The sequence below is a fragment of the Biomphalaria glabrata genome, chromosome 13 (genome assembly GCF_947242115.1).
Source record: "Biomphalaria glabrata chromosome 13, xgBioGlab47.1, whole genome shotgun sequence".
In the NCBI taxonomy this organism is placed as follows: Eukaryota; Metazoa; Mollusca; class Gastropoda; family Planorbidae; genus Biomphalaria; species Biomphalaria glabrata.
The window spans coordinates 17,673,581-17,701,424 of NC_074723.1; the positions used below are offsets into that span (position 1 = coordinate 17,673,581).

General features: G+C 35.7%; 1 protein-coding gene across 3 annotated transcripts; it reads left to right on the forward strand.

Annotated features, from left to right (window-relative positions):
* The first annotated feature begins 396 nt into the window (after positions 1-396).
* LOC106050716 (uncharacterized) lies at positions 397-27,577 on the forward strand. 3 transcript variants are annotated; one of them, XM_056009023.1, is made up of 6 exons: positions 397-552; positions 18,666-19,412; positions 21,351-21,416; positions 21,596-21,682; positions 22,195-22,329; positions 24,472-27,577. In XM_056009023.1, exons 2-6 carry the CDS (start codon positions 19,134-19,136, stop codon positions 24,979-24,981), a joined length of 1,077 nt encoding a protein of 358 aa, XP_055864998.1. In that variant the 5' UTR covers positions 397-552; positions 18,666-19,133; the 3' UTR covers positions 24,982-27,577. The 3 variants fall into 3 exon arrangements, with proteins under 3 accessions (XP_055864998.1, XP_055865000.1, XP_055864999.1); XM_056009025.1 differs by having other exon boundaries at positions 399-599; XM_056009024.1 differs by lacking the exon at positions 397-552 and adding an exon at positions 12,286-12,616.
* The last annotated feature ends 267 nt before the right edge of the window (positions 27,578-27,844 follow it).

Genomic DNA, 27,844 nt, shown 5'->3' on the forward strand with positions numbered 1-27,844 from the left:
TGTAATGCTAATAGTTCATAACTTCATCTTGTCAAAAGGTTATTCTAGTGTAATGCTAATAGTTCATAACTTCATCTTGTCTAAAGGTTATTCTAGTGTAATGCTAATAGTTCATAACTTCATCTTGTCTAAAGGTTATTCTAGTGTAATGCTAATAGTTCATAACTTCATCTTGTCTGAGCGATAAGACACTAAAAACAGTAAGTTAATATTTCTTAGCACCCAGCAATGTCACGTGACATGCACGCTATTTTTATATGGGGAACAACTGCTGGCTCAATCAAGTCTTTGCATGAAGAACGAAAGTTTAAAAAAAAAAAGTCAACCACTGATAAGATATGAAACGTCAATTGGCTTTCGTTGAAAAAAAAAAGTCTTAAAACTGTCTAGGATATACACTTATTATGGGTAAATAAAGCCGAAGGGGGTTGCATATTTCTTTATATTTTTTTTTTGGATTTTTATTTGTTTTTGTTTGTTTTGTTCAATTCTCATTGTGAGCCAAGAGGATGAACCTATACAAATGGAACCACACGTGCACACGTTTCAAAGGTATTCAGTACATAAAATTGGACAATTTTATACATGGGCCTTAAAAAGTAAGATAGTTTAAGTTTATGTCTCATCGGCACGATTTAAGCCTTGATGTGTCCATTTAATGACATTATACTCTACTCTTTTTTTTTTCTCTTCTTTAAAATAATAATTTAATTTTTAAAACTTTTATTAAATATAATAATAAAAAAAGAAGTGTAGAAATGAGTTAATGTATTTTATTCCTGCCACATATCTTTGAGATTAGACCAATTAGGCTTACACAACTATGCATCGTTTTTAGGGTCAGGCAATGCAACAGTTGCATTGAGAGGATTACCAATGAAATATTATCTTCTGTCTTTAATGACAATACATATTTTAACCACTGGTCTATAATACAAGCATGTTTCTTATTAGTAAAGAATGTCTTTGTACGACATATTCCTTGGTTTTAATAACTGAATAAAAAAAATTTTTTATGGAGTAACTATAAACCCAAAATAAAATCACAATTAGACTGTAGCCTACAAGTTTAACTTACTAACGGTTATAAAGGAACCTTTTGTGCAAAAAAAAATCAAAGAATTCTCATGCTGCAGTAAATATGGAGAAATACTTTTTATCACATTAAATCAGTGATGCCCAACCTTATTCGGTCGGCGGGCCATTTTAATTTTCGACAGTCGTGTCGCGGGCCAGATCAACAAAACAACAACAACAAAAAAAACAAACAAACAAACAGGAAATAGGCAAAAAGCCATTTTTATTAGAAACCATTGAATCTAATACTTACATTGATTCATGAAAGTTTTTCCTAAACCAACTTTAAAAAATCCGGCTGCATAGATGAGACGTCGAGTTGGAGCCCTGAATCTAGAACTCTAAATGTTCGTCCGTGAGACGATTACCTTATATGGGTGTCCCCCGATTCATCACTGAAAAGGTTTATTCTCACAAAGAAGTGATTATTGTTATCATTGTGAACGCTTGTTTTCGGAGATTTAGAAATGTCTCTGCAAGCAACACAGAGTAGAAATCCATTATCTGAATCATTTGAAATTTGTCAAGCAAGGTTGACAACCTCGACAGGATTATTCTTTCCATCTCTGGTAGAAAACAATTTTTTTATGTATTCGCCAACGAAAATGGTTCTTTTTGGTAAATCTTCTCATCAACCGTCCTTTCTAGATGAAATCTAGCAATCGCGTCTCAAACCGAAAATGCCAATTCATTTATTTATGTGTTTGGTTTCATAAAGCTGTTTATGTCCTTTAAAAAAGCCACTTTATCTTTATAAAACAAAATATGGTGGCTCATTATCGGTACCAATCCATTTACCCTAACGTAGAGAAAGATATTTTTGTAAAACTTTTTTCTTTCTGAGAGAGGATTTTTTTACACTTTTGCCAACGTTTCGGAGGGCCGGATAAAGCCACGTCGCGGGCCGGATGTAGCATGCGGGTCGTATTTTGGGCATCACTGCATTAAAGCATTATCTTCATGTTTACTGTAGATAAAATAATAATAATCACCAGTTTCAATTTTCCTTTAAACAGCTCCAAATGACACAAAATCATTAATGACCAAATTACGCAATTTTACGGCGTCGTTAACATCATAAAACTGTATCTTTAATTTGTAGTCAAACGTTCGTTAGTCTCGTTCAACCAATGTCTTCATGTTTTCTCCATCCATATTTAACCACCTGTTGGTGGTTTTACGGTCTTATTTGTTGTTTTGGTTGTTTTTATCTCTGGGAATGTCTGTCTCTTTTTGTCGTCATCCGTCGAGCCATTGGAGTTGTCGTCATCCGCCGAGCCATTAGAGCTGTCGTTTTGGTGCCATCACATTGCGGCGTGAGAGGCAATGAGGCGGCAGGCATCCTCGCGCGAGAGGGAGCTTTGGCAGCCACTCACCTCGAAGCACCAAGCACGTTTTTACAATCTACCGCAGAAATCCGAACTCTCATTTATGAGAAGTGGTTAAAGTCCTGGGAGGAATCTGACAGAGCCCGTGGTGTCTGGCAGCATATGCGCCACCTAGATCGCTACGATCCGTGGTGGCGGTTGAGGATGTCAGAACAAGCAATCATTGCACAGTGTAGGACGGAACAATGTCCTGTTGGGGCACACTTTGCCCGGTTCCGTCCTAAATACAACTCCCGATGCCGTCACTGTGGAGAGAGCGTCGAAACAGAGTCGCATATCTTGTACGAGTGTCTAAGGGGAGGGGGGCGTGTCTGAGCAGTCACTCGAAATGTATGGTAGCTACGAGGCATTTTCGCCAGAGCACTACTGGATGATTAGTCCTTCCTGCTCTGTTTTTCCAATAGGAGTTCATCTCATGTCTCCTTTTGTCTTAGACATTTATTTATTTAATTTTCATTTAATTTTACGGTTTATGGTTGGTGTAATGTCAGAAAGATTTACTTAACCAATAAAGGGAAAAATTTACCCCTTGCGATTCATGGGGGCAGAGGATGGTGTGAAGCTGATCTGTTTCTAGTTCCGATGTTTAATGAGGGTGATAATGACCAACCGCCTTGTCAGCTACTCACTGGAGTTGGGTGGTGGAGTTAGAGGCATCCTAAATATCCAGATGTTCAAAATCTTATTTTTCACATGGATTTAAACTTGAGCCCCCCCCCCCCTCCGGTTCGGAAGCAGTAAATTGACCAAAAGTTATCCACTAGTTATATTGAAATCGTCCAATGCACTAAATGGTTCCACAGTTCAATAAATGTCTATAATACATTTAGCCTAATTTAAAAATTATCTTTTACTTCCTGTTTTCAGTTCCTTTTCTTACAACTCTTGGCTCTTCTACTAAATGAAGACAATATCAACATACAATATAGTCAAACAATGTAACTTAAAACATCATCTTTGTTATCGCCCACACTAACATAACAGCAAAGCTTACACAGAACCACATTGTATTTTTGTCCAATCTAATATACAAAATACTATTTATTTGTTTTCCTTGAAGAGGAAAGACAATTCAAAATCCACGGATCAGATAAGAACAAGGGGATATAATCCAGAGGCTTACTTTCCAATGCGGATGTTTGAAAAAAAAGTAATAGATTATAGTTGGAGAGGTAAAGGTTCCGATCCGAACTATATTTTTTTTCTTGAACTCCTGTTTAAAAGTTTAACGTAAGCCTTATAATGGTGTCAAATAATAGCTGTAGTGTGGTCATCTGATTTAAATAAGACCTGTAGTCTTCTAAGAAATCCCAAAAATACTGTGATATAAAAACAGCAGCCCCATTATTCTCACCCACTAGATAACCATTTTCCCAAGGAAGAAAAATGCCACCTTGTTAAATCAAATAGGCTGCCAAAAGAAATCTATTGTCCAAGGCCATCGACAAGGCTTGCAAAGCGGATGAAAAAAAAAGATCGAAAGTGCTGAGGGAACGATGAACTCCCCCCTCTCGATAGGCGAGCTTAATGCTGCCATAATGAAATATCAGCTCCATGACGTATGAAGAACTATTAGAGGAAATTACCATCGAGCAAGGCCTATGGAGCTGTATAGGACACACCCTGCTAAAACCTGCTACCAATGTTGTAAGGCAGGCACTGGATTGGAATCCGCAAGGAAAGATGAAAATGGGCAGACCCAAGCAAACCTGGAAGAGGTCAGTCATAAGCTGAGGATTCTGGAATGACATGGGAGCAGATTAAGAAAGCTGCTCAGAACCGAGTTGGGTGGAGAGGTGTGGTTGCGTTCTTATGCTCCCCTGGGAGTGCACAGGATTAAGTCAAGTAAGTCAAGGCCTTTCCGAGGGCTCCGTCCTTTCATGTGCTCTTTTCAAGGCCTTCATAAATGACCAACCGGCTGAGCTAACATGCCAAAAGCTGCTATATGCTTATGATATTGTTCTTTATAAATCCGTAATGAATGCAACTACTATACAAACAGCGTTGCAAGGTCTATCCTTTGCTCAAGCTTGGACTAGCAATCTCAAGCAGTATTTCCGACTCTCACCAAGTTAACGATCGTAAAATCGTAAAAGATCGTAAAAATGTGTGAGTACTTACGGAAGTTGCAAGAAAGGCCTCAGGAAAACTTTGCATTGTGCTTAAGCTGACATCTAAGGAATGGAGAGCCCAAGAAGACATGTTACGATCACTGTATTGAAGAGCAGTTCGATCACAGGTCGACTACAATCTATTTGAGCAGATCTATATCTCTAAGACAGCTCTTGAACAGATTGGCATGATACAGTCCCAAGCACTAAGATTTGTCTGTGGAACCTCTAGGACAAGCCAATTAAATGCTGCAGAAATAATGACTAATTTAGTGCCACTAAACTTTGAAAGAAAAGGTAAGTACTAACTTGCTTTGAGAGATACAAAAGACTGGATGAATACCCACCCGTAAGAAAACTTGTAGATAAAAAAGACTGGATGAATACCCACCCGTAAGAAAACTTGTAGATGGGTGGAGATGCAGAAGACGTATCCAAATTCCAAATGTAGTCTTTTATGCATCTTGTCATTATTGCTGATAAAGCTGGCCTCTCCACCAACAGACAAAACAGACTCACTGTGCCCCCGATGTGGGAAAAGGAAACCGTGTCTCATCTTCTTTTCGACTGAGCCAGCTTGCTGATCTTTGTATCGACGGGTCTGGAAAGCCACACATTAATGCAGGGTTTCTGTCCAGGGGTTTTTGCAAGAGAGGTTTTAAACCTCTCAAGCCCTGGCTCAAAGTGAGTTTGGTGATGATGATGATATATATACAATTTACAATGCTATTTCTTTTAGAAGAATGATCTCCCTAGTTTATATTGATAGTTCGTAAGATGCTGTCAGCTTAAGTGTTTTAATATGTATTCTAAACCTAACCATAGCCCTTATGTTGTTGTAGTTTTTTTTTTAAAGGTAATACAAAATAAATTGGCAAGCAGCGTACTTGAAAGGTCGTAAAGTTTATTTTTGGTTCCAAATATTTTTTTTAGCCTTAAAACAAATGGCATATTTTTAGTCTACACCTCTTAGCAATGAATATATCAATCTATGTATCTTGCTTGATAAGTAAAGAAATATCATTTACAATTATATCTATAATAATTCACCAGTGGATTCTTGACAGAAAACGCAAAACGCTATGGTTATTTTATTTATCTCTTATATTCATCTATGTTTTAAAATATCAGAGTCTGCTCTTTACCATGCATTACTTATTAAACAATGGATCGACTCGGACCGCCTATGAGTTTGTCTAAAAACACAAACTCCCCTTTTTTATCTTATTTATCTTTTTTTTCAGTTCAATAATAATTATTATAATATTTCACGAAAGGGAAAATATCACTGATTTATTTCAGAGACATGTATTTTTAAGACAAGACGTTTACACTTAATTAAATAGTGTTTGGCACTCTCTGTTATAATAATAGTCAAGTGCTTGTCTAGAGCCAAGACAAGCTGTTTACAATATCTAAGTTATACAACGCACAGTTCATTTCTCTTCCTATCTTTCCACTGAGTCACTGAATCTCTAACGGAATCAATAGACAAGAAATTCATTTCTGTACATGTTAGATTTGAACAAGACGACCAGGAGGTGAGTTTTATTGTTTGCCTGGCGTCTGAGGGAGAAGTTATTAAAACAATGTCTCGTCCGCGTACACACTAGTGGCTGTAATAAAAGTCTCAACAAAGGATTCTCTGTTGTAAGGGTCAGTGCTGGTAAGACTTCAGTTTGCTTTGTTGTTTTTTTTACCCACACCCGCCATTTCACTGTACAGTGGGGAGGGGAGAGGTGTACTGGGTTTTTTTTTAATGAGTTTTACTGTTAAATAAATCCTCAGTCCGTATGGAAATTTGTTAAAAAATTAAACATTGTATTATCAAAACTTTCCAAGATTCACCAATGTGGCTATTTCCCAGTTAAACTCGACATTTTAGGCTACTCTAAAAATCAAGACAAAAGTAGTTGTCTAAAAGCCATACTAATGTTTTTCTTATTGATAATAGGTATTTCGAAGATTAAGGAGGAGTGCGGTACTTCACGTGGTCACGCAGTTGTAGCTGCGACCTACATATTTTGCCAAATCCAGTGCAGACATAACCGTTGTCAGCCTGTGGTTGATTTGGGTACTCTTTTAGCCGTCTACGTCTGTCCTCGGAGGTGAATTTGTGTTGGTCTCAAATGAGTTTCTCGCGGCCTTTGTAAGAAATCTCCAGCCGCCTACTGCCAGAGAAAACACTGGTTGAAGAATTAGAGCATTTTCGTGGTGACTATATGCTTTATTTACATACACTAAATAGGAGGGGCGAAGGTTACTAATGACGCGTTAAAGCGAGCCAAAATTCCACGCAAAGCTTTATCTCTGCCAGCACCACCTATGGTAGTTAGGTTGTGTTAGATCACAAAAGAAAGGAGTGTGAGTGAATACCAAGGATATTCTATTTTCAGCTTTGAAATCATCATCATCACCAAACTATATTAGACTAAAGGCTTGAGATGAAAGACTATACTTTACACTTAGCCGTACTGTTTGCATCGATCTACTTACATTTTTTCAAGTGCCAAACGATAACCATTCTTGTCTCCCCTTACCGTCACCGGAACCAGGAAATCCATCATATTCTGACATTATCACGCCACTCTCTTCCCCCTGCACAGATACCTCCCTCTTCTTGTTAATCTTTCTCTTATCCTCTTGGTCTCTTGACGCAAAACGATCCCTCCCTTCGCCGTCCTTGTTATCTGTGATACGGATTAACGCCAGAAGAGAGAAGTTCAGAAACAAGAGATCACAAGATCAATACAAGATCTCTTGAGAAATGTGAGCATTTGTTTTTCTTCTCGCCTACATAACTTACTTTTTGCTGCGGCAGCATGCTGGGAAAGTCTATTGTTTGTTTTCTTACAGTTGCTCTTCAATGTTTTTTATGTTTCTCCAGTTTTCACAAACATTGTTATTAGGAAATATTCGTTGAGACTGTTTTTCAACTTAAAGCTTATACTTTAATTGATGAATGATGCAAATACGTCTATGTGGGTGCATCAGTCTATAAAAAGAGCTTCAATACATTTCTCATGGCTCCTTCTGTCTCGGAAGACAATGGATGCGCCCAGATGAGTCACTGGCTTTGGTTACGTCTTGAGATGGGGCAAAATCTGGAGTGACTTCTTCTTCTTCTTCGTTCTTATTGTTATGTTGGAGTGTTCAGATGACTAGACCAATACATGAGATGAACTGTGCAGTGGTTTCCAAATCAGGAAGCTCTCCATATAGTTTTCTTTCTATTGGGGTGTTTTGTGGCCAGTGTCTTATACGGGCCTCTTGGTAAAGAGAACAGTTTTGGAGGACTAGGTCGGCATTCTCTGGTGATACTCCACATGGGCAGATTTCACTGGTTCCAATTTTGAGCTTCCGGTACATGTGTTCCAGAGTGACTGATCAAGCCAATTGTGGAGCGGCAGAGTTTGCCATAGTTCGTGCATGTATATGCATATGTCCTAGGGCATATATACCTATCCTTAATAGTTTATCTTATCTTATAACGTACATACGTTCAGCTAAAAAAAAATTGTAACGCCCTACGCGTATTTATGTGTGAACTTAACTATACAAGATTAATTAGAGACTTAATCTTGACCAGTTCATCGTTTTCTATTCATATTTTATTCCTTGTAGATTTAGTCCCAGGGGTACTCATATCTCAGGTTGAGAAACTCTTCATTAAGCTGACATATTATGACGAAAGACTGCCAAGATACGCAAGTAATACCGCTTGCTTTGAAAAGGCACGAGTAGAAAGTAATGGCCAGAATTTACGACTTTGCACTGCAGTGCTCTCTGGCCCTAAATTAGATCTAAAGCTTTTTTTTTCCCTTTTTTTTTACGAAATGAAATTTCAAACGGGTTAGCAAATCTTATTATACACACCATGGCTAGAATTAAGCTGTGAAAAACATTTAAATAGTGAAGTCTTTATGTTTTAGAGCGTGTAACGCATCTAGCTCTTTATTCAAACTCGTTTTTTTTTTATATAAAAATGCATTACTAAGCTGCTGTATAGAATAATCTAAGGCACTATTATGTTAAAGGAGTTTCAGACTCTAAAAAATGACTTCGATGTTAAATTAGCTTTTAAAATACCTAAAAAGACTTAGTACACATAATTCAATACGACTAATGCGAATTTAATGAAGTCCCATGTGAATCTGGATACTTTATGTATTTCTAACGTCAGCATAGCTTAATCCTTCTTAAATCTGAATGATATATAAATGAGTCACATTCATTAATAAAATTTAGTTCTGCTTATATTTACAGGCATTGTCTTCGATTCCGAATATAAAGTGAGTGCATTATTTCACACGCCTACGCAGACCTAGTTGCGAAATGCTAATTTTGCCACATCTAATGTAGACAAACGCGTTGCCTGCAGGGGGTCTACATTAATTGTCTTTTCCTAGTCTGCGCCAGCTTTACCAAGAGCCCTTCTATGAGTCTTAAATGTGTGTCCTGCGACATTAGTGGGATTTCTCTAGCTGTCTCTTTCAGAGGCCATCCGCTACTAGTTTTTTTTTTCTCGCTAAGCTGGTCAGAGAGAAATGGCGCCTGATTTGATCTTTATAACGCTTCCGGGGGGGGGGGGGGGAGGTGGACGGGCCATCTCTGTTACGTCATCTTCCATTAAGAGTATGAAGTGCACGTAGCAAACTTTCATTCATTTCTGTCAAGAACTCTGCTCGGCGCACGCCCACATTTACACTCTCCCTCTCTATCTCCAAGTAGATGTAATATCTTTAAAGTAAGTTAAAACAGCAGAATTAAACCAGGATCTATGCTCACATGCTTCCACACTTAACTGGGGTTCGCGCTTGGCTTCCGAACCTGGGGTCCTGGGTTCGAATTCGGTGAAGACTGGGGTTTTGAATCTCTCGATTTTTAGGGCCTGTGTTCACCCTACTCTGATCTGACCTTCGTAAGATTAAAGAAATCTATTTTTTTGTTATAAATAGTTTTAATGCTTTGTGTGCAGTTTGTTTTATATGTTTATAGAAGGATGGTTAGTCATTAGCTGCTTTGTAATGCATCAATGTAGCATTCATAGATGATCTCCTATTTTCTATTCTTAAGCAGTTCTTCAACTAATAGTTAAATATGTTAGCAACACTTGACTAAAAGTTTACCCCCCCCCCCCACCCCCACCCCCCCCCCACAACTTTGAGTTACCTCTACTGGATTAGACCAGGGATTTGAAAACATAGTATGCCAGTAATACCAGCAAGGAGGCCACATGTAGACAATGGAATCACGTCAGATAAGCTGGATTATGGTCTGGACTTCACAGAAAGCACTTCCACACAAATGTCACTTCGTCCAACGCTGGCATTTGATATATCACTTCACTTTCGTTTTTAGACCACAGAAACTTCGATAATGAATTCTATATATTGGCGTTATTCATCTTTATAATTAAATCGCATTGCGTATTTAACGTTCATTTGTTAATTAGTAGTTCAGCATTTTCTGCTAGTGGTGTGTGCTTTATGCGAGGCACTATTTCATAGCACTAAGTAACCTAAACGTACTATTGTATTACTGTAAGGTAGTATGATGTGATAATATAAGCTAATAATGTATTATACTGTAATAATGTATTATAAATTGCATCATAAGGTACTTACACATGTTCTATAAGGTAATAATGTATAATTAGGTAATTAGGTACCTACTTTAATGTAATAAGTTACTATAATATAACTAATATTGAAAATATTAATTAACCATGATGTACTAATGTATTATAAGGAAAAAAAGGTAATATAAGGTAATAAGTAATATACATTTTAAAGTATTAACGAATTATTTGGTTTCAATGACTTTTCAGTACTAATGAGTTATTTAGTAATAAGACACTTTACGCCTTTATACGTACTCTCTAAATAGTACTTTACAAGTGAACCTGTTTTATTAAATTGACATTTGACCGTCAATTTACATGCGACACGAGTGCCTCATACAGATATAAGTATTTAATAGACATGTATAAGTAACATTATTATATTCATATACACATAGCTCATGAACATACAAGTACATTGATGTGGGATGTTCGTAGTAACTCATGAACATACAAGTACATTGATGTGGGATGTTCGAAGTAACTCATGAACATCTAAGAACATCCCATATCGATGTACTTGTAACCCGTAAGCATTTACAGGTAACTGATGTACTAATGAAACACTTCTACATGTCTACATGTATAATAATATTTGGTCTTCCATAAGTATTAAACCTCAACTAAATGGTGTTAATTGTACAATTTTAGTTTCTTATAGTTTTCGACACAATTAGCAAGGAAAATTAGGTTCTTTCATCTTCATTGCACAAGATATGCCTCTAACAAATGAATGAATATTTCTAGAAAGTTATCATCTTTTTTATTTGAAAATTGTTAAATATATGCACAGCTAGGTTTGTTTATTTAAGATGTTACTTTTATCAGAAAGTTGTTTATTTTTATTTTGGACTTTCTCGTTGTCTAGAACTCCTTTCCCCAGACGAAATTCTTATATAAACAGTCATTATGTCACAAGATTGTGACCTCCCAAAATGACAAAATCAGGATTAAATAAAGGATTTCCGAAGCACTTTGAACCTTTTGTCAATATTGAAACAGGTTCTGTTGTTTTGCGAAACGGCTAAGAACAAAGGGTATACACAAGGCATGATGCCCCTAACAGGGCGATAACTCCTAATCTTCTAGTTTTAACTTATAAAGGGTTGTTGGATTCCGGAGCAGACTTATTCTTTCTTAACCCCATATTGAGTGTATGTATTGAGTTTATGGTGTGTGAGTTAATGTACGGTATGTGTATGTTAGTGTGTTTATGTGTGTGTGACTCATTGTTATGTCTGTATCAGTGTGGGATTTTACAATACTTCTGCGAGAACACGTGATCAGCGTATTGCATATTATTGGCTTGTCCAGTGCCTTCTGGAGAAGGTGTGAGGCTATATTTGACACAAACAAATGGTGACAATTGTAGCTTTCATTGGTTTATGTTTTAAATATTTATTGTAAAGGCACGGAGAGTTTGTATCAATAGAAATAACCAGTAGGCTTAGTCATATCTTATGCTTACATTTACATTTTTTTAAACAATACAAACTGTATATCCTTGCGTTACGCAACACACAAGCACATATAAACGGCGAAGAATAGATATGAAGCAAGAAAAGCTTTTGTTAATTTGAATATTCTTGCGATACCAAACACACAAGCACGTATAAACGGCGAAGAACAGAAATGAAGCAAAAAAAACAACTTTTGTTAATTTGAATCCAAACGACTTTTTAAAAATCTGATTAAAATAATAGATGCATACAATCATTTCGTAGTAATCTGGGTTTGTACAAGAGAAATATGTTCATACTGTTTCATACTCAAAAATTAAAATGCCATGTAGTATCGTTCTATAGTGTGCACTTACAAGAACACTCATTGATTCGTCATAGTGCTGGGATTAAAATGACGTCCATACAAACTAAGAGACGACGTCCTTCTATGTAGTATTTTGACGTCAGCCCAACGTCACCTTGGCAACGACGTCAACAGTAATTCTACGCTTCTGGGCACTCCACTACCCCATATCAAAATACTTTCACATAGCGCCACACTCTGGGCCTGGGTAATAAGAAAGAGGGGGAAATGACAGGGGGGGGGCTGAAGAGAAACGTAGGGCGGGGAACTAAAAGAGGCAGCACTCCTAAAAGCTTTCGTCAGTTCCTAGGGAGCGTATAATTCGTGAACCCCCACAAGATAATGAAAGTGAAATACACTCCCCCTCCCCCAGATTTTCCACAGCTATGTCTTCCCAGGTCTATAGTGACTGTCGTAAGTTTACATTCTTTAATTATGTATTTGTACTCTGGGAGAGATATTTATCAGTCAATATGTTGTCACTTGTCATATCCGCCTCCATTAAGGGGGGTCCAGGCTGTGGACGTGATAGACACTCGATCGGCAGTGTCATACAATCCCGTGGCTCATGCGGTGGATATTTCATGTTTTTTTTTAAAGATCACACATTGGTAAGTAAAATAAAATTATCTTACCAATAGTGCCTTTGATTGAAGCGAAAACCAATGAAAAACACTCAAAAATATAAATTCACTTTTTATGCCGAAAAAAAAAACAATATATAGAACACAATTAGTGTACTGTTATACCAGGTACTTTACACAATTCATCCGTTGATGGGCTCTTATGTGTTACTTGCACAATGTAATCGTAAGTTTTATGATACACTTTTTAAAAATATTATTTACATTGCTTCTTGGTTACCGCTATCGTCACATCTTACCTAATACATGCACTTCTTAATGGTAACATTACGGTAGCTTAACACACAAGGGGACGCAACTAGAAACCAAAACAAACTACAAAAAAAAATTATCACGTTTAAAAATTTAAGCTTAAAGTACTTTCGAGATAGACTAAATAGTTATGCAAATATTTACAAAGATAATATGGATGCTACATTTATAATCTCGTCGTCGAGATATTTTTTCACAGGTGATGAATGAGAGAGAGAGAGAAAGAGTCGATATCTTAAATTATACTAAATTATACCGTATATAATTAATATTTTTTTTAATGTCTTCTCATATACATACAATATAATGTACCATTCACATGTTTCCGGAAATATTTTATTAAGAAATAAAAAAGCCGATAGTATTGATGTATTTGACATTAATTTCTCAGTTATCTTGATTTTTAATAAGGACAAAATGTCAAATGATCAGCTAAACTTGTTGAATGAATCTAAAATTTTGGAGTCCTTTTTTTCAGTATTCTTAGTGCGGATTTAAAAAATCTATCTTATAAAGACGTTGCTTCACTAAAAAGAGAATAATTACGTCCGACTTAATGTATTACTTCGGTCATTATATTAAAAGAATAAATTGTGTTTGGTAATTCTATAAAATAAGTTTGTGTAATTAAATTATTCGAAATTCTGAATTAATAATAATAATAATAATAATAATAATCTTTATTATCCGTAAGGAAATTTGTCTTACAATTTGTGCATTACACCACCAAACAAAAAATTAGAACTGTCTTTCTGAATTATATTTAAACGGATTTAGAATCAATATAAAAGGTCAACCATAGAACAACTGCGTGACACATTGGACCATCCGGAACAAGTGCTGAGCCTTATCCAACAATACTATTTGGAACATGTTTGTTGCTTATAAATATGCTTCATTTTTTCGGTTGTTCGGATTGAAGCTGGACTATACTTGATTTGCAGTTGACCAACTTTCTATGATTTTCTTCACCACTTAAATTTCATTCTGTTCGTTCATTGTCCAAAACTGAACAAGTTTCTCATTTTCTCTAGATGTGTTTATATCCTGGAAATTTATTCTGTAAATCCAGCATACAGTCGAAATATTTCATAATATTCTGGTGAAAGTGTATGGCTGGATTAGGAGGAGGGCATGCGGGCTTACTGCTCTGGTGGCCTCTACAAGAGAAGAACCACTACAATAGAGTTAACATGAATATTTGATTTTCTTAAGCTACATTTCAGCGAAACCGATCACTTTTCGTCGAAAAAAAAGTTCGCAAAGTTCCATTCGTTAACTTTGTTTTTAATCAATTGTAATTAACTTTCACAAATCATTACTTTCTTTTTTGAAATAATTTTATTTGTTGGCAATATCTGTGGCATTTTACTTCTCGAGAGACGATCTTTTCCCTTTGCAACTTCTTATGTGACTAAAGAGGCCAATCCTTGATTCACTGCTGCGATCGCAGGTTGGGCATATATAATCACCAGGCGCCGTTGCATTATCACCCTTCTTTCTGCTTCTGTAGTGTATGGCATCTGCAATCCGAGACCCCTCCTTTATGCTCTCTCTCCAGTGCTACTTTTTTCCCAGCTGCTAGTGTCGATTTTGAAGAGCTTCATGTCGCGTTTGCATACATCCGTATAAAGTAAAAGTGGGCGACCAGCGGCTCTCCAGCCTTCTATTAGATCGCCATACAGAATGTCTCGTGGAAATCGACCTACTGGCATTCTACGAACGTGGCCAAGCTAGCCAAGGCGTCTGCTGCTGATAACAGAGCGAATGTCCTGGCATCCTGCTCTTCGTTGGCAATACATTTTTTTAAATACTTAAAGAAAAAAAAGGTTCTTTTATTGGGAAATAATTAGGGGTTTCAGCTCCTTCGTTGCCTTAGGTCCTCCAAATCCGGCCCTGTCAAAATGTGTACATATATCTTATTTATGATTTAAGGTTTATGTCACATTGGCACTATTCAAGACATGTCGTGACCATTGTGTAACGAACAAAAAGGTCAAATAATGTGGGTCATTGCGTTGACCCGCTGAAACTGCGCAGAAGTTTATATTGTAGCATTAGAAAAAGCCACTTGGGAATGTCTTTGTTGAATTTGATTCGTTCGTAAAAAGTGTTATCTTTAGTTATTACACATTTCAGTAATGACAATAACTTTCTACAAAACCTTCTTCAGAGCGAGCATGATAACCTAGACAAGATAGTAGACAAGATAGTAAGCCGAGACAATTGTGACGACACTAAGACGATTACTGATAAGCGGGTGCTTTGAATAGTATTTTCTTAGATTTTGTTTATAAAATAGCCATAATTCTCGTATACTAAGACTAATATTAAAGCTAAGGGTTTTCTGTTAAATCATTAAGTTAACATTCTTTATTTCTAGTTTAAGACATTCATGACATCTGTTTGTTGTCACAAGTTGATATTAAACAAGTTTGGTATAAATAAAAAATAGTCCTACTTTATGTTCGAATAAAATAGTGAACTTAAATTTCATATTTTATTTCTTGTTTAAAACAATGACCAGATGATTGAACCCACGACGTTAATTACCAATGCTGTCTAAATCTCTATACTTTAATTCTCAAATATATCCATTATATCTATAAATACAAAATCTCCATACTATGTCGTCGTCATGGTCGTCTTCTCCTGCTTTTTTTCTTCCATTGAATACGCATCGGACCAATCTTAATTGGTTAATAGAAAGAGGTGTAAAGAGAAGATATCATAAGGCCTATCTCGATAATACAAATAGATACTAGCTGTTATAATTATTATAAATTATTTGTTATATTATTTTTAGTTTTTTTTTTCTTTTTCTTTAAATATTTTATATTAAACATTTGTTTAAAATATAATCCGAAAAGGGGACTATGTGATATACTTGTTGTTTTTTTTATTGCGATCGGGCTAATTTGGTAATATACATCTTTTCAGTTTGGGAAAAACAAAATCACTCAAGTTTTGAAAATTCCAGTCATCGTCCTCTGGACTATGTAATTCCATTCGGCTGTTATTTCTATCCATCATCAAATAAAATAAACTACCATCTACACAATATCGTTGTTTAAAAGGAGCGTATTTTTTTTTTTAAAGTCTATAAACGATAATCCATCTTTGTCTTAGGATTCTGACTCTTGTGCAGGCTCAGCATGGCCAGATTTAGTCTTCATAATGATCCTAGCCATGGAATTAAGATGCTATAGAAAGATACGAGGATCACATACAAACACCGCATCAGAAACGATGAGCTTAGAAAAAGGCTCTTAGCAACAATCGAGCCCCCACGACCACCTGCTCACAATTGTCATAAAACGCAAAAACTAAAATTTTTGATCATATCACAAGGTCCTCAGGGCTCATAAAAGTCTTCCTTCAGGGAACAGTACCAGGAAAAAGAAGAAGAGGCAGACAGATAAAGCGATGGAAAGATAAAAGAATGGACGGGCCTGACACTGAAAAAGATTCTATCCAAACCAAAAGATGGAGGAATGGAGAAAGAAGGTCGACAGTTCATGCATGGTGCCCCAAAGGTTCAGCAAACTAAGGGATAGGTGAAGGTGAAGACCCTTCGCTGTTTGAGATAAGGTGCCTCACGTAATAAACAAAAGGCGACTTAAAATTAACCCTGGAACACTTTATGGGACCCCCTGACAAGTGGGTTCCCTTAGCTGTTGCTTGTGTTGCCTATAGGTAACTCCTGTACTACTTTGTCCGGAGTAGTGTACTAAAATTACTAACCAAAACAGAATGGAATGTGGCAAAGTGGTTTTGAAGCGCTGACTTGTCAACTTCTTTTATCAAGTCTGCTGCATATAGTTGCGATGTTAATCCACGGTCTGTATTCATGCGGCACGGTCCAGCTGACGACTGTCAGGCAACTAATTGCCAGTTGCAGCTGTACGTCAACAAACAGAAGAATGTCTGGCCGGGCAAACTTCTGACTTAAAGTTAATTTCACTCTTTTGTCAGACTGGCTTTAAAGATATGTTTAAGGAAGAAACCAATATTTGCTGAATGACAGGCGCATTAATTTTCTGTTTTGTGTCGTTTCTCGTCACTTTATGGACTTTTTTTGTGTGCGGAGCTGTCGTCTGGAGGGTGACAGTTTGCGTGCTGTTTCATTCATAGATACAATGTTATCAAGTCCTTGGTTGGAAGCTAGTTAGTCATGACGAGCTGGGCTGAGGACATGTACAGTTATAAAATTGTGACACATGGATAGAGGGGGGGGGGACACAGATAGAGACATAAAGATAGAGAGAAAGTGAGAGGGACAGAGAAAGGTAGAGAGAGAGAAAGGGAATAAGAGAGAGAGGGAGAGAAAGAGAGAGAGATTAAGACAGCAGAATAAAAATAAATTCAAGAAAATCAACACAAAAAAATAAAAAATTATATCTATATATATATATATATATATATATATATATATATATATATATATATATATATATATATATATAAAGTGCCTACCTGTGTTTAATAACAATAATAATAATAATAATAATCTTTATTGTCCGTAAGGGAATTTGTCTTACAATTTGTGCTTTACACCAAACAAAACTTTATAATTATAAAGAAACAAAATGTACATTCACACCAAACTCACTTATAATTTACATGTGAAAAGTTTATATCAGATAATTTCTATGTAATGATTTGATTGCCAGTGGAACAAAAGAGTTTTTGTGTCTGTTTGTCTTTGCTATCGGTGTCTTGTATCTCTTTTGTGATGATAAAATAACACATTCATGAATCGAAGGGTGAAATTTTATTTCTAGAATCTTTTTAGCTTTTTTATGGATGTTTGTCTCAAACAGCTGCCCTAATGGGGTTTGTTTTTTGCCTATGACTTTACCAGCAGCATTTAGGATTCTATTAAGACTTGTAAAGAGAACCAGTACTTCTATAATCAGAAAATAAAGCTTAAAGCCTAAATTAAATAGTTGTAGGCAATCATAATATTTCTTTACTTTAACCCATTGAATAAATATTCATTATTAAATCGTTTTTATAATACTGGAGGCGCGGTGGCTGAGAAGTAAAGCGCTCGGCTTCTGAACGGGTTCGAATTCTGGTAAAGACTGGGATTTTCAAGTTCGTGATCTTTAGGGCGTTTCTAAGTCCACCCAGATCTTATGGGTACCTGACAATAGTTAGGTAGAAGTAAAGGCGGTTGCTTGTTATACTGGCCACATGGCACCCTTGTTAACCGTAGGCCACAGAAACAGATGACCTTAACATCATCTGCCCTATAGATCGCAAGGTCTAAAAGGGGAACCTAACTTATAAAATACTCGCAATGTCTTCGATTTCCCAAGATTAAGGATGAGTGCATTATTTCACATGACTACGCAAATCCATTTGCAACCTACATATTCTTCCGCATCTCGTGCATACAAAGCTGTTATTTAAATTATGTTTCCGTTTTCTGCGCCTGTCTTCAATAATGGCTTTCCTTTGGGTCTCAAATGTGTGTCCAGCAGCCTTTGTGAGAGCTCTCCAACTGTCTCCTTCTCAGGCCATCTGCTGCTTGCTAATTTCCTTTATTCCAGTGAGAGTGAAATCGTTTATATTGCGATTTAATAAAAAAAAATGTCGCAAGAACCTTTAAAAATGTAACACAAAAACTAATGAAAAGGCAAAGTAATTTTAATTCGATAAACGGAACGCTACAAACAATCTAATTAATTTTCACTCAAATTATGTTTCTTTTAATCCTTTCCTAAGTAAAGAAATATTTTTATTTTTCATTGTACAGATTTTAAAAAGATAAAGATTACTAATACAGCTCAAATATTGGGGAAGCTTGTCTACCTGGGAAAATTCAGAACATTTCACTTTTTTGGATAGAGTACTTCAAGAGATTGTGGAACTCTTCAAATAGAATTACATTTGGTGTTTTCTTGTTTCTCAATCATCACTAAACCCCTGCCTAACCATTTCAGAAATATCTTCATAAGAAACTACACAGATTTCACCAAAACGTTCAGAGTACTACAAATGTGCAGGCAGTTTTCAGCATGGATTACGTTACCTTTTCTTTATTAAATTGCTGGTTTATAAAGGCTGCGAAGAACGCAACATATTTATTATGACACACATTAAAAAACCTAGAGTTCAGGTAATATAAACATTAAAAGGAACAAAATACTGAGGTCTTGTACTATCACTCAAGACAGGACAGTGAATAATTTTGAACCAAACAGTTGTAAGGCAGAACTTAACAATGAGGACTGTCAAAAAACTGAGATCTAAAAAGGTCCCAGCGACCCTGGAACTGAAAGGGATCACAACGAACAACAAGCCTGATTCCTTCCCTTACTCGGGGATGAGGATCATGGGCGCCATCCAGATTAGCACGGGCGTCTTGGCCTTTATCTTGGGTATCGTTGACCTGATCATGACACTTTCATCATACGACGCCGACACCAAGAAGTATGGAGACAAATACGACAAGGTGGCCTCCATGACCTTGGCCTGCTCTCCTCTGTGGTGCGGAATTTGGGTGAGTAGAGAGATTTGTGAGTTTACGTGGGAAATCTCCGTGAGTGTACGAACAGAGAGAGCTTCGTGAGTTTACGTAGAGAGCCTGTTCAGTTTATGTACAGACTCCTGGTGACAGAGCTTCGAAAATTTACATAGAGAGATTCGGGAATTTACGTAGAGGGCTTTGTACATTTTCGTAAATTGATTCGTGAATTTACATAGAGAGAGAGAGTCGTAAATTTTTATACAAAGAGAGTCGAGAATTTGCTTAGAGAGATGTGTGAAGTTACGTAGAGTGCTCTGTAAATTTACTTAAACATATCTTGCGATATGAATGTCCTGTAAGAACGAGTTATTAATTGTGTACGGGCTTAACAGTTAAGGTGTTTCTACTCTACTCTACTATCTTTTTCCTAGTTTTAAATTATATTTGTATTTTTTTTACAATACTTCTATTAAGTCAGAACTTAATGGAAGTCGTGTGGGCGGAACCTGGACGCTGATCTCAAAAACTGCTCATTTAGAGATTTTTCTAGAAATGCAAATGTTGATTTATTTCGCTGAGAAAATAATTACTAGCTCGTTGGCCGCATATGGAAAAAATCTAGTCTGACCGTTATATTTTTTCAAAGTAAAAAAAAAATAATAAGTGTAAATTTGGCTTGAGTACTAGATTTGGATCTAGAACAAACATCGGTTTTCAAAGGACTATCGCGTTCTTGAAAGGATTATCGCGTTCGGGAATTTCCGGATGTAAGGCATTATTGATCCAAGAGTTTAATTAATAAAATTAATGCTCAGGAAAATTTAGATTTAAAGGCCTAGATCTATATCATTAGAATTATTCAAGAAAAAAAGTTGTTTATTAAATTTTAAGTTGCTTTGACTTTAAGATAGATTATCCAAATTTTGCTGATATTTTTACGTAAATCTCATTGAGATTACGTCTAGGTTTTTGGAGCTAGACTAGATCTTAAGAGTTCTACGTGTAATAAATGTACTAATAAATAATTGGTTTCTTATACTATTCCCGATAGCCTAATTGGTAGAATCATTCGTTCAAGTAGCTGACGATGTCAAAGATGTATAACCGAAAAAATGTACAGTAAAGTTGAAAATAACATAAAAGAAATTGATTCAGACATCCGCATTTAGATCTAGCAACCAAAGAAAACAAAATACTTGACCTATGTAACTAGTGTACGGGTATAATAGACAATAGATCTACATGCTTGACTGACCATGCCAATGTGTTATTTTCTTGCCTGACCACTCAACACTATTGCGTATGCCCAAGGAAAAAAACGCGTGATGGTTATATACACACTACATTAGAACTACACATGTAGGCCCAATACATCTATCTGACTAGATAGTAAACAAAAAAAAAACAGTCTAGAGTTGATTTTCCTAATGTTCTTAGATCTATATAACTGTAGATTTAAACGTAGATAGTCTTTGAAAGATTAATGGACACAACATGGCCTAAAATTGTTTGACATCTTTCGGATGTCCCTTCAGAAGTAAACAGATTGAAGACGTCGGGCCATGACGGTGGCCAGGGTTCAAACTCGGGAACATCGAGACACAGTCTAGAGCACTTAAAAACCGATGTGCCAAATGACAACATCCACAACGGAGAAGAAACGTGATACTAGAATTCCCTGACAAAACATAGGTATGCTGAGGGGGGAGGCTATATTCAATGAGCGTTCCAAATGAACGTAACAGATTCTAGAAATGACGGGCCAAAAGTATATTAATTGAAAAGCGACAAAATCCGTCCGTCGGGAAAATGAAAAAAAAATGGAGGGGATTTAATGATAAAAAAATCGCTATGTACCTCAAGCCGGTGTTGAATGCTAGTTTATATCTAAAAGTACTTTATATAAAGTAACACACAAGTCATTTTCTTTAGATATTGAAGGATAATTATTTTTTCTCTCATTAAAAAAAGTTTGCTGTAACTGGAGGTATGGGAGCTTGTATCACTCGACACAAATCTCAGTCTCTACATTTTTTGGTAAGTGTCTCTTGGCTATCTATTATTTCTTTTTGTCAATACAATTCTATATTTAAAGAATAGGTTTAAAAATTTAATTCCAGTCTTTCTAATGAATACAATACAAAGTAAAACCTGCTTTATTAACTATCATTTTAGGTCAGACATCGATTTCATAATTTGTTAATTTCTCTCAACAGAAAATTGCCTTTTTAATTCTCAACTTGCTCTGTTGCGCTGTTTTTGGCCCTGCATGCATTTTTATAAACGGATTTATCTCATATACAGTAAGCTTGTAAAAACTAATTTAATCTTTATTTATATTTTAAAATTCTAACACATAGACTTTGGACATAACATTTTTTATGTTAATGGAAATTCAAGGCACACAAACAAACATAATTATACTTTTCAATTATTAAATATTCAGTTTGAGTGCGCTTTTTCCTTTTTCTTTGTGTAGCTATTTTATGTAGCTCAACCCTCATGCTTATAAGATGCTCAGAGCGCTACGGTCCAATCTCATTTTTAGACCAGTCAGGCGCTCAGTAAACACAGTTGGGTGTCGAGCCCCCTTGATAGTTATCCAAGCCAAGTTTAAGCGTAGGCATATTAAGCCTCTCACCACACATCCCATCTACCTTCTAGTACGTTGTAGTAAAAGTACAAAGTAGCATGACTAGATCTTGTCATCTATTTAAAGTATTATTAAATTAATTTTTCATTGAATTATTTATAATATACATCATATTAATTTTGAGTAGACATATTTATTGTTTGGCTATTTCTCCACGCACAGCGGCGTACAGAGTTTAATTGTGATTTTCAATGGATTATCACCCTCGTCATTGCATTTCTTGGAGTTCTAGAGATTATCATGGCCACTGCCAGTGCCTCTGTCACCTGCTGTTGCTCGCCATTAAATGCAGGCCAGGTAAGATCACCACTGTAGGCTTGTCCGTTAGATGATGGTCTATTTATGTTTGTGATAAAAGATAAACATACAAAAGGCTCTAACATGCTTCCTAAATAACGTCAATAACAATAATAACCCCCCAAACAAAGACCTGAGTATTCGATTCATTTAAACTAAAAAAAAGTAAAGTTCCCCTTTCAGACCTTGTGGTCTTTAAAGCAGATGATGTGTCAATTAATAATTATGTATATATTAAGTTCTTGTTGATTTATGCTTCTTTGTATTGTATTTATACCTCTTCTGGTATTGTTAGAGTTTTAGCTGTGAATTTGTTGTTGCGTATGTCTACTAGAGCTACTGAGTAATATCACCACAACATGTAGATTTAGAAATAAACTCCATCATAGCAGACAATATATATTTAATCATTATAATAAATTGGCTACTTCAGCCATCAAGAAATCACATAAAATACTTCACATAAATTGACAATATAATCCAAATGAAATTCATCAAATATATAGCTAATAATGCTTTTCAAACTACAAACAAGACACATTTGTCTTCTTCTATACCCATGGTGTCGACTAATTGCTGACCATGTGGTCACCACCGTCAGTTCTCAAAACGAGACTTCTTACCCACAATTCAACTGTGTCCTCTTGTTTCTCATGTGAAACACAAATATAAATTTTACTCCGTGCTTCCCAACATATTCATGTCACTGGCTATCAAACAATGATGTGACATGATGTAAAGGTCATCTCTTTATGTCGCTTACGGTTAACGAGGGTGTCATGTGACCAGCACAACGACCAACCGCCTTTTACTTTTTCCTAACTAATGTCAGGTACCCATTAGAGCTGGGTGGACTTAGAGGCGCCCGAATATCCCGAAATAAAAAATCCGTCTTCGCCAGGTTTCGAACCTCGGACCCCGGTTCGGAAACTATTCTCCCGAAATATCGATTTTTTAGTAATAATAATAATAATGATGATAATGGTCATGGACATCACGGTACCACTATCCCACAATATAAGAAAAAACTGAAAATGACAAAAGAACAAAATATGAAAAGTTAAGCTTAAGAGACTATGGAAGTTTAAAAAAAACAAAAACAATAAACCCCGTTGTTATACCAACCGAAGGGATAGTGGCAACTGTTCTCGCAAGAAAATTCGAGGCCCTAAACATCCCTAAGAAGATTACATGTCAGAGCGCTGTACGTTGCGTACCTGCCGTGTCACCCAAAAAATTCCATAGTCGACACTGTTAAGGGGACTTCCATAAATGTTGTTTCCCTGCAACTTTATTTCTATAATATTTTCAATTAACTTGCTTAAAATAAATAACCACTTATGTATCCTCATTCTTGGTCGAAGATGAGCACATTTCTCATTTCCTATGGACTCGAAGATGACTGTAAAGTCCAATCCTCGGTTTAAAAAGCCGGCCGCATATGTGGCATGGGTAGATTTGGTCAGTTGCTTCTTCTCTCAGCTTTTTGTTGGTTCGGCACTCTTTCACCCTGGCCGCTTTTCTTGCTTCAAATCTCAAGACTCCGAGACTCATAGCTTCACGCCATGAGGAGCGATCAAGAGCTAGTGCTTCCCAGCCGTGAATGTCGATATCGCATTCCATGGAGGAGCTCTTGAAAGTGTCTTTATAGCGCTTGCCTGGAAGCGCTTTTCTGCACACAACTCCTCGTACAGAAGTCGTTTGGGAAGGCTATTGTCTGGCATGCGGACTACATGTCCCGCCCATCGAAGTTGGGACCTTTTTACTGTCGCATTGATAATACGACAAGTGTGACAACGGAGAGGACTCAGCATATCCACAAAACTGAAAGTCTACAGTGCTGTAGTTCTCCCGTCACACTTATATTTATGAGTCCTGGACCTTATATTTCCGTTGTCTAAAGAATATCCAAAAGGTGCGTTGGTCCGACCACATACCAGACACAGAAATCTTAGAGCTGTCCAACATGAACAGTATAAAATAACTAACTAATCTAACAATGGCTAACTTAAAGATTTCATTTTTATCTCTAGCGCATTTTTAAATTTGCTATTTTCAGGCCGAAAATCTTTTTAAACATTATAGTAGTTATTGCATAGTCTAGTGGATTGTTTATTTACTGTACACATTCTTTTCAAACAGGTGAATGTTCTGGTACATCCAAAAGATCTGAACGGCGGTCATTTAGTGATGGAAAGAGAGTCCACAGAACTAACCAATATTTCTTCAGGGTCCGAAGAGGAAAAAATAGATGATCGGAGGAATTATCGGAGGAAAAAACAGATTCAAACCCAGACTGACCTTTATCGTCAGAAACAGATCGAAACACAGACTGACCGTCAAATTCAAAGGCAAAAAGAAACACAGACAGACCGGCTCAGTCCTGAAATCAGGCCCAATGAAAGAACAAACAACCACAAAAGTATCAACCACGGCCACAAAAATACGCAGACTGTCACTCCGGAAATTCATGCGGAGACCCATCCGAAGCCTTACGCCTCCTTTCACACGTCGACGCCCCTGAGTAAAATGTTTGAGACTAGCTCTTCGCAGAGAACTCCAAGGGTGGAAGTCGATGTGCCTATTTACAACACGTTTGGGGACTCTACCGGGCACCCCAAACAGCAGAAATGGGCAGTTCCCCCTTGGTAGTTACTCACATGTTTTTGAAACACAAAACTCAAAATAACGTTTTGGAAAGCTACGAAGTTTTCTTACAACAGAATGAAACCTCGTTCGTTGCTCTCTTACTGACAGGAGTAACTGTGTCCTACAGTGAAAAGAAGCCAAGGATCTAAGATTCCAAAAGAATACATTTTTTTAAAGGAATGTTATAAGAACAATTTATCATTTTGTCTATATCTGAAATGGCCACAGCTTTTGGTATGTCCAATTACCCTTTTATCTATACTATAAAGTAGAAAGTAAGGTGTATGTATGTATGTTTGTATGTATGTATTTATGTTACGAATAGAAATCAAAACCCACTGACAAATCTTGATAAAACTTGGCAGAAATGTTCCTAGAGTACTAAGTTAGACCGTAGTATATGTATTGTGGCCCTAAAACAAACTTAAGACCCTCAAAAAAATAAAATGGTTTGACAAACTCTATGAAAGCATTATAACTTCATAGATCTAGGTTATGTTTACCATATTTACATGAAAAGATCGAAAGGATCTAGATCTAGATCTAATTTTAGAAACTTCACATTGCGCAGATAGTTATTTACTTTGACACAAAAAAAAATACAAAATATAGTCTATTGATTTCATTATGTAATATGATTAAGCTTCAAATGTTTGTTCCAAATGCATTTTTTCATAAATTCGTTCCTTATATCTGCGAATTTAGAATTCCTGACGAACATTTCTGATTAGACATTACGCGAAATGTTACACATTTCTCTATTCCTAGGTCTAAAACTCTAATTCCACTCTAAGATGATACAACTTCTCTTCTCAAAGATAGTTTTATAATTGAACACATGAACATATTAATTATAGTCCATTCATTTCATATTTTAATCAAATTGACATTCAAATTTGTTTTTCTAAAGCATTTTTTAGATAGGTTTACATTCGTTCGCCAATGTTTTCATAAAAAATTGAATTCAGGTCAATTAGCTATTTTTAGCTCCATTCATAATATTTTTTTATTCATGAATTCATGCATTGCATATTTACTTATAACATTATTATTTTCTTTAATTGTTTCTAATGCACAATATCAGTGACTATATCAGCAATACGCGAGTTAAGACCTGCGGGCAGTGGGTAATATCTGTCTAGTATATATATTTCATATTGACATTACTTATTTTTTGGTTTATCTTTCAAATTGCAATGTAATGTAAATTCTTTGATCTTCTGAAAGATCATTTTTATGGAAACATTGTTCTTAACCGATACTCTGCATCACATTACACTCTTAAAAATCTGAATTACATTATATCGTGTGTGAATGCACAGTGTTGCCTTTGTTAGTTTCAAGTAATATGTTGAAACGCAATGGAGGTGTCATTTACTTGACAGATAGACTACTATCACAATACACTTACACACAGGGAATGATTGCCCACTTCAAAAAGGTCTTACATTTTTACTTTAAAGTTATGTCAGCTTATTAAATATTTTGTACGACTCAGACTTATTTATTTTATAATTTTTTGACACATTTGACAATTACTTGAAGCTTGTATGTTTTGAAAGTTTATATTTTATAGAAATGTTTTTTTTTTATTCTGCAATGTTTTAATTTTGTTTCTGTAAATAATATGATATTATACTATTTGTCATATTATGATAATTATCCCATTTTTATGGCTGCATTCTGTGATAATATAATGGTAACGATTTATACATCAAAAGATTTTTACATGTTATAACATTTAACTGTATTTTGTAAATTTTGCGTTTATGCAATGCATGAATTTTAAACAAATTTGTTCCTTTCAAAAAATCATTTGTATCTGTTCTATTCCTACAATATATCTATAGCGGTTAAAGATGCAATGAAGAACTTTATAACAGAGGATTGTAGTAATAAAGTTCATCAAGGTAATCTTCACTTGTTATACTTTTTGAATTTACACTTGGTGCTACAAGACTGCGAGCTTAACACTCTGATTCTGCAATTCTAATAAGTGCTCTAGAGTTATTACTGGCTTTTAAAAATAAATAGCTTCTTAATTTTTCCGACATTCTGTACATCAGATGCACCAAAAATGTAGCTCTTTACAAGATTTATCTCCCATATATGACAATCATTTAACGAGAAGAAAGGCTATCAGTAATAAAAATGGCATCAATGACAACTCTTAAAGTTGATCCTATCACAGACTTTATGGTATCATGCTGCATTCTATTGTTAATCTCTCTTTCTCTCCCTCTTTCTCTCTGCTTTTTCTAATTCTCCCTTGCTCTCTCCCTTTCTCATTTTCTTCCTTTATATAATCTCTGTCTTTATAGGCGTCATCTGATGTCAACTAAACTTTAAGTTGGTGAATCTGTGATTTGTTGGTTTGAAACACGTCGTCTTTGCACTTTTTTGTTTTATCTGTTTGTTTGCAAAGAATCAAAGGGTTTAAAAGATATTTTTTATTGCTTCACTTTACACTACATATTAACAATTGTATTATTAATAATGATAAGTTATCTTTGTAAATTTTAAACATATTTTTTTTCGATTTATCAGCCTTTTTTTATTACAATGTTTGAAGTCCAAAGAAAACAATCCTAATATTTTATTTTTATTTCATATTTTATGTTGTTCTTTAAGTAATCAATTTTTTTTTAATATAATGATAGAAATATATTGTGAAAATAGATATCTCTTATTATCTTATGTCTATGTATTTAATGTATACTTTGTAACAAGGAAACACGAAAGCAAGTCAAAAGACATATTTCTACACTCAAAAAAATATCAGAGATAGTTTGGGGAAGTGGGCAACATGGATTGGAATGTGAAGCGTTATTCTTGCTATCCAAAGTCTTCTTGTGCGGAGAATGTC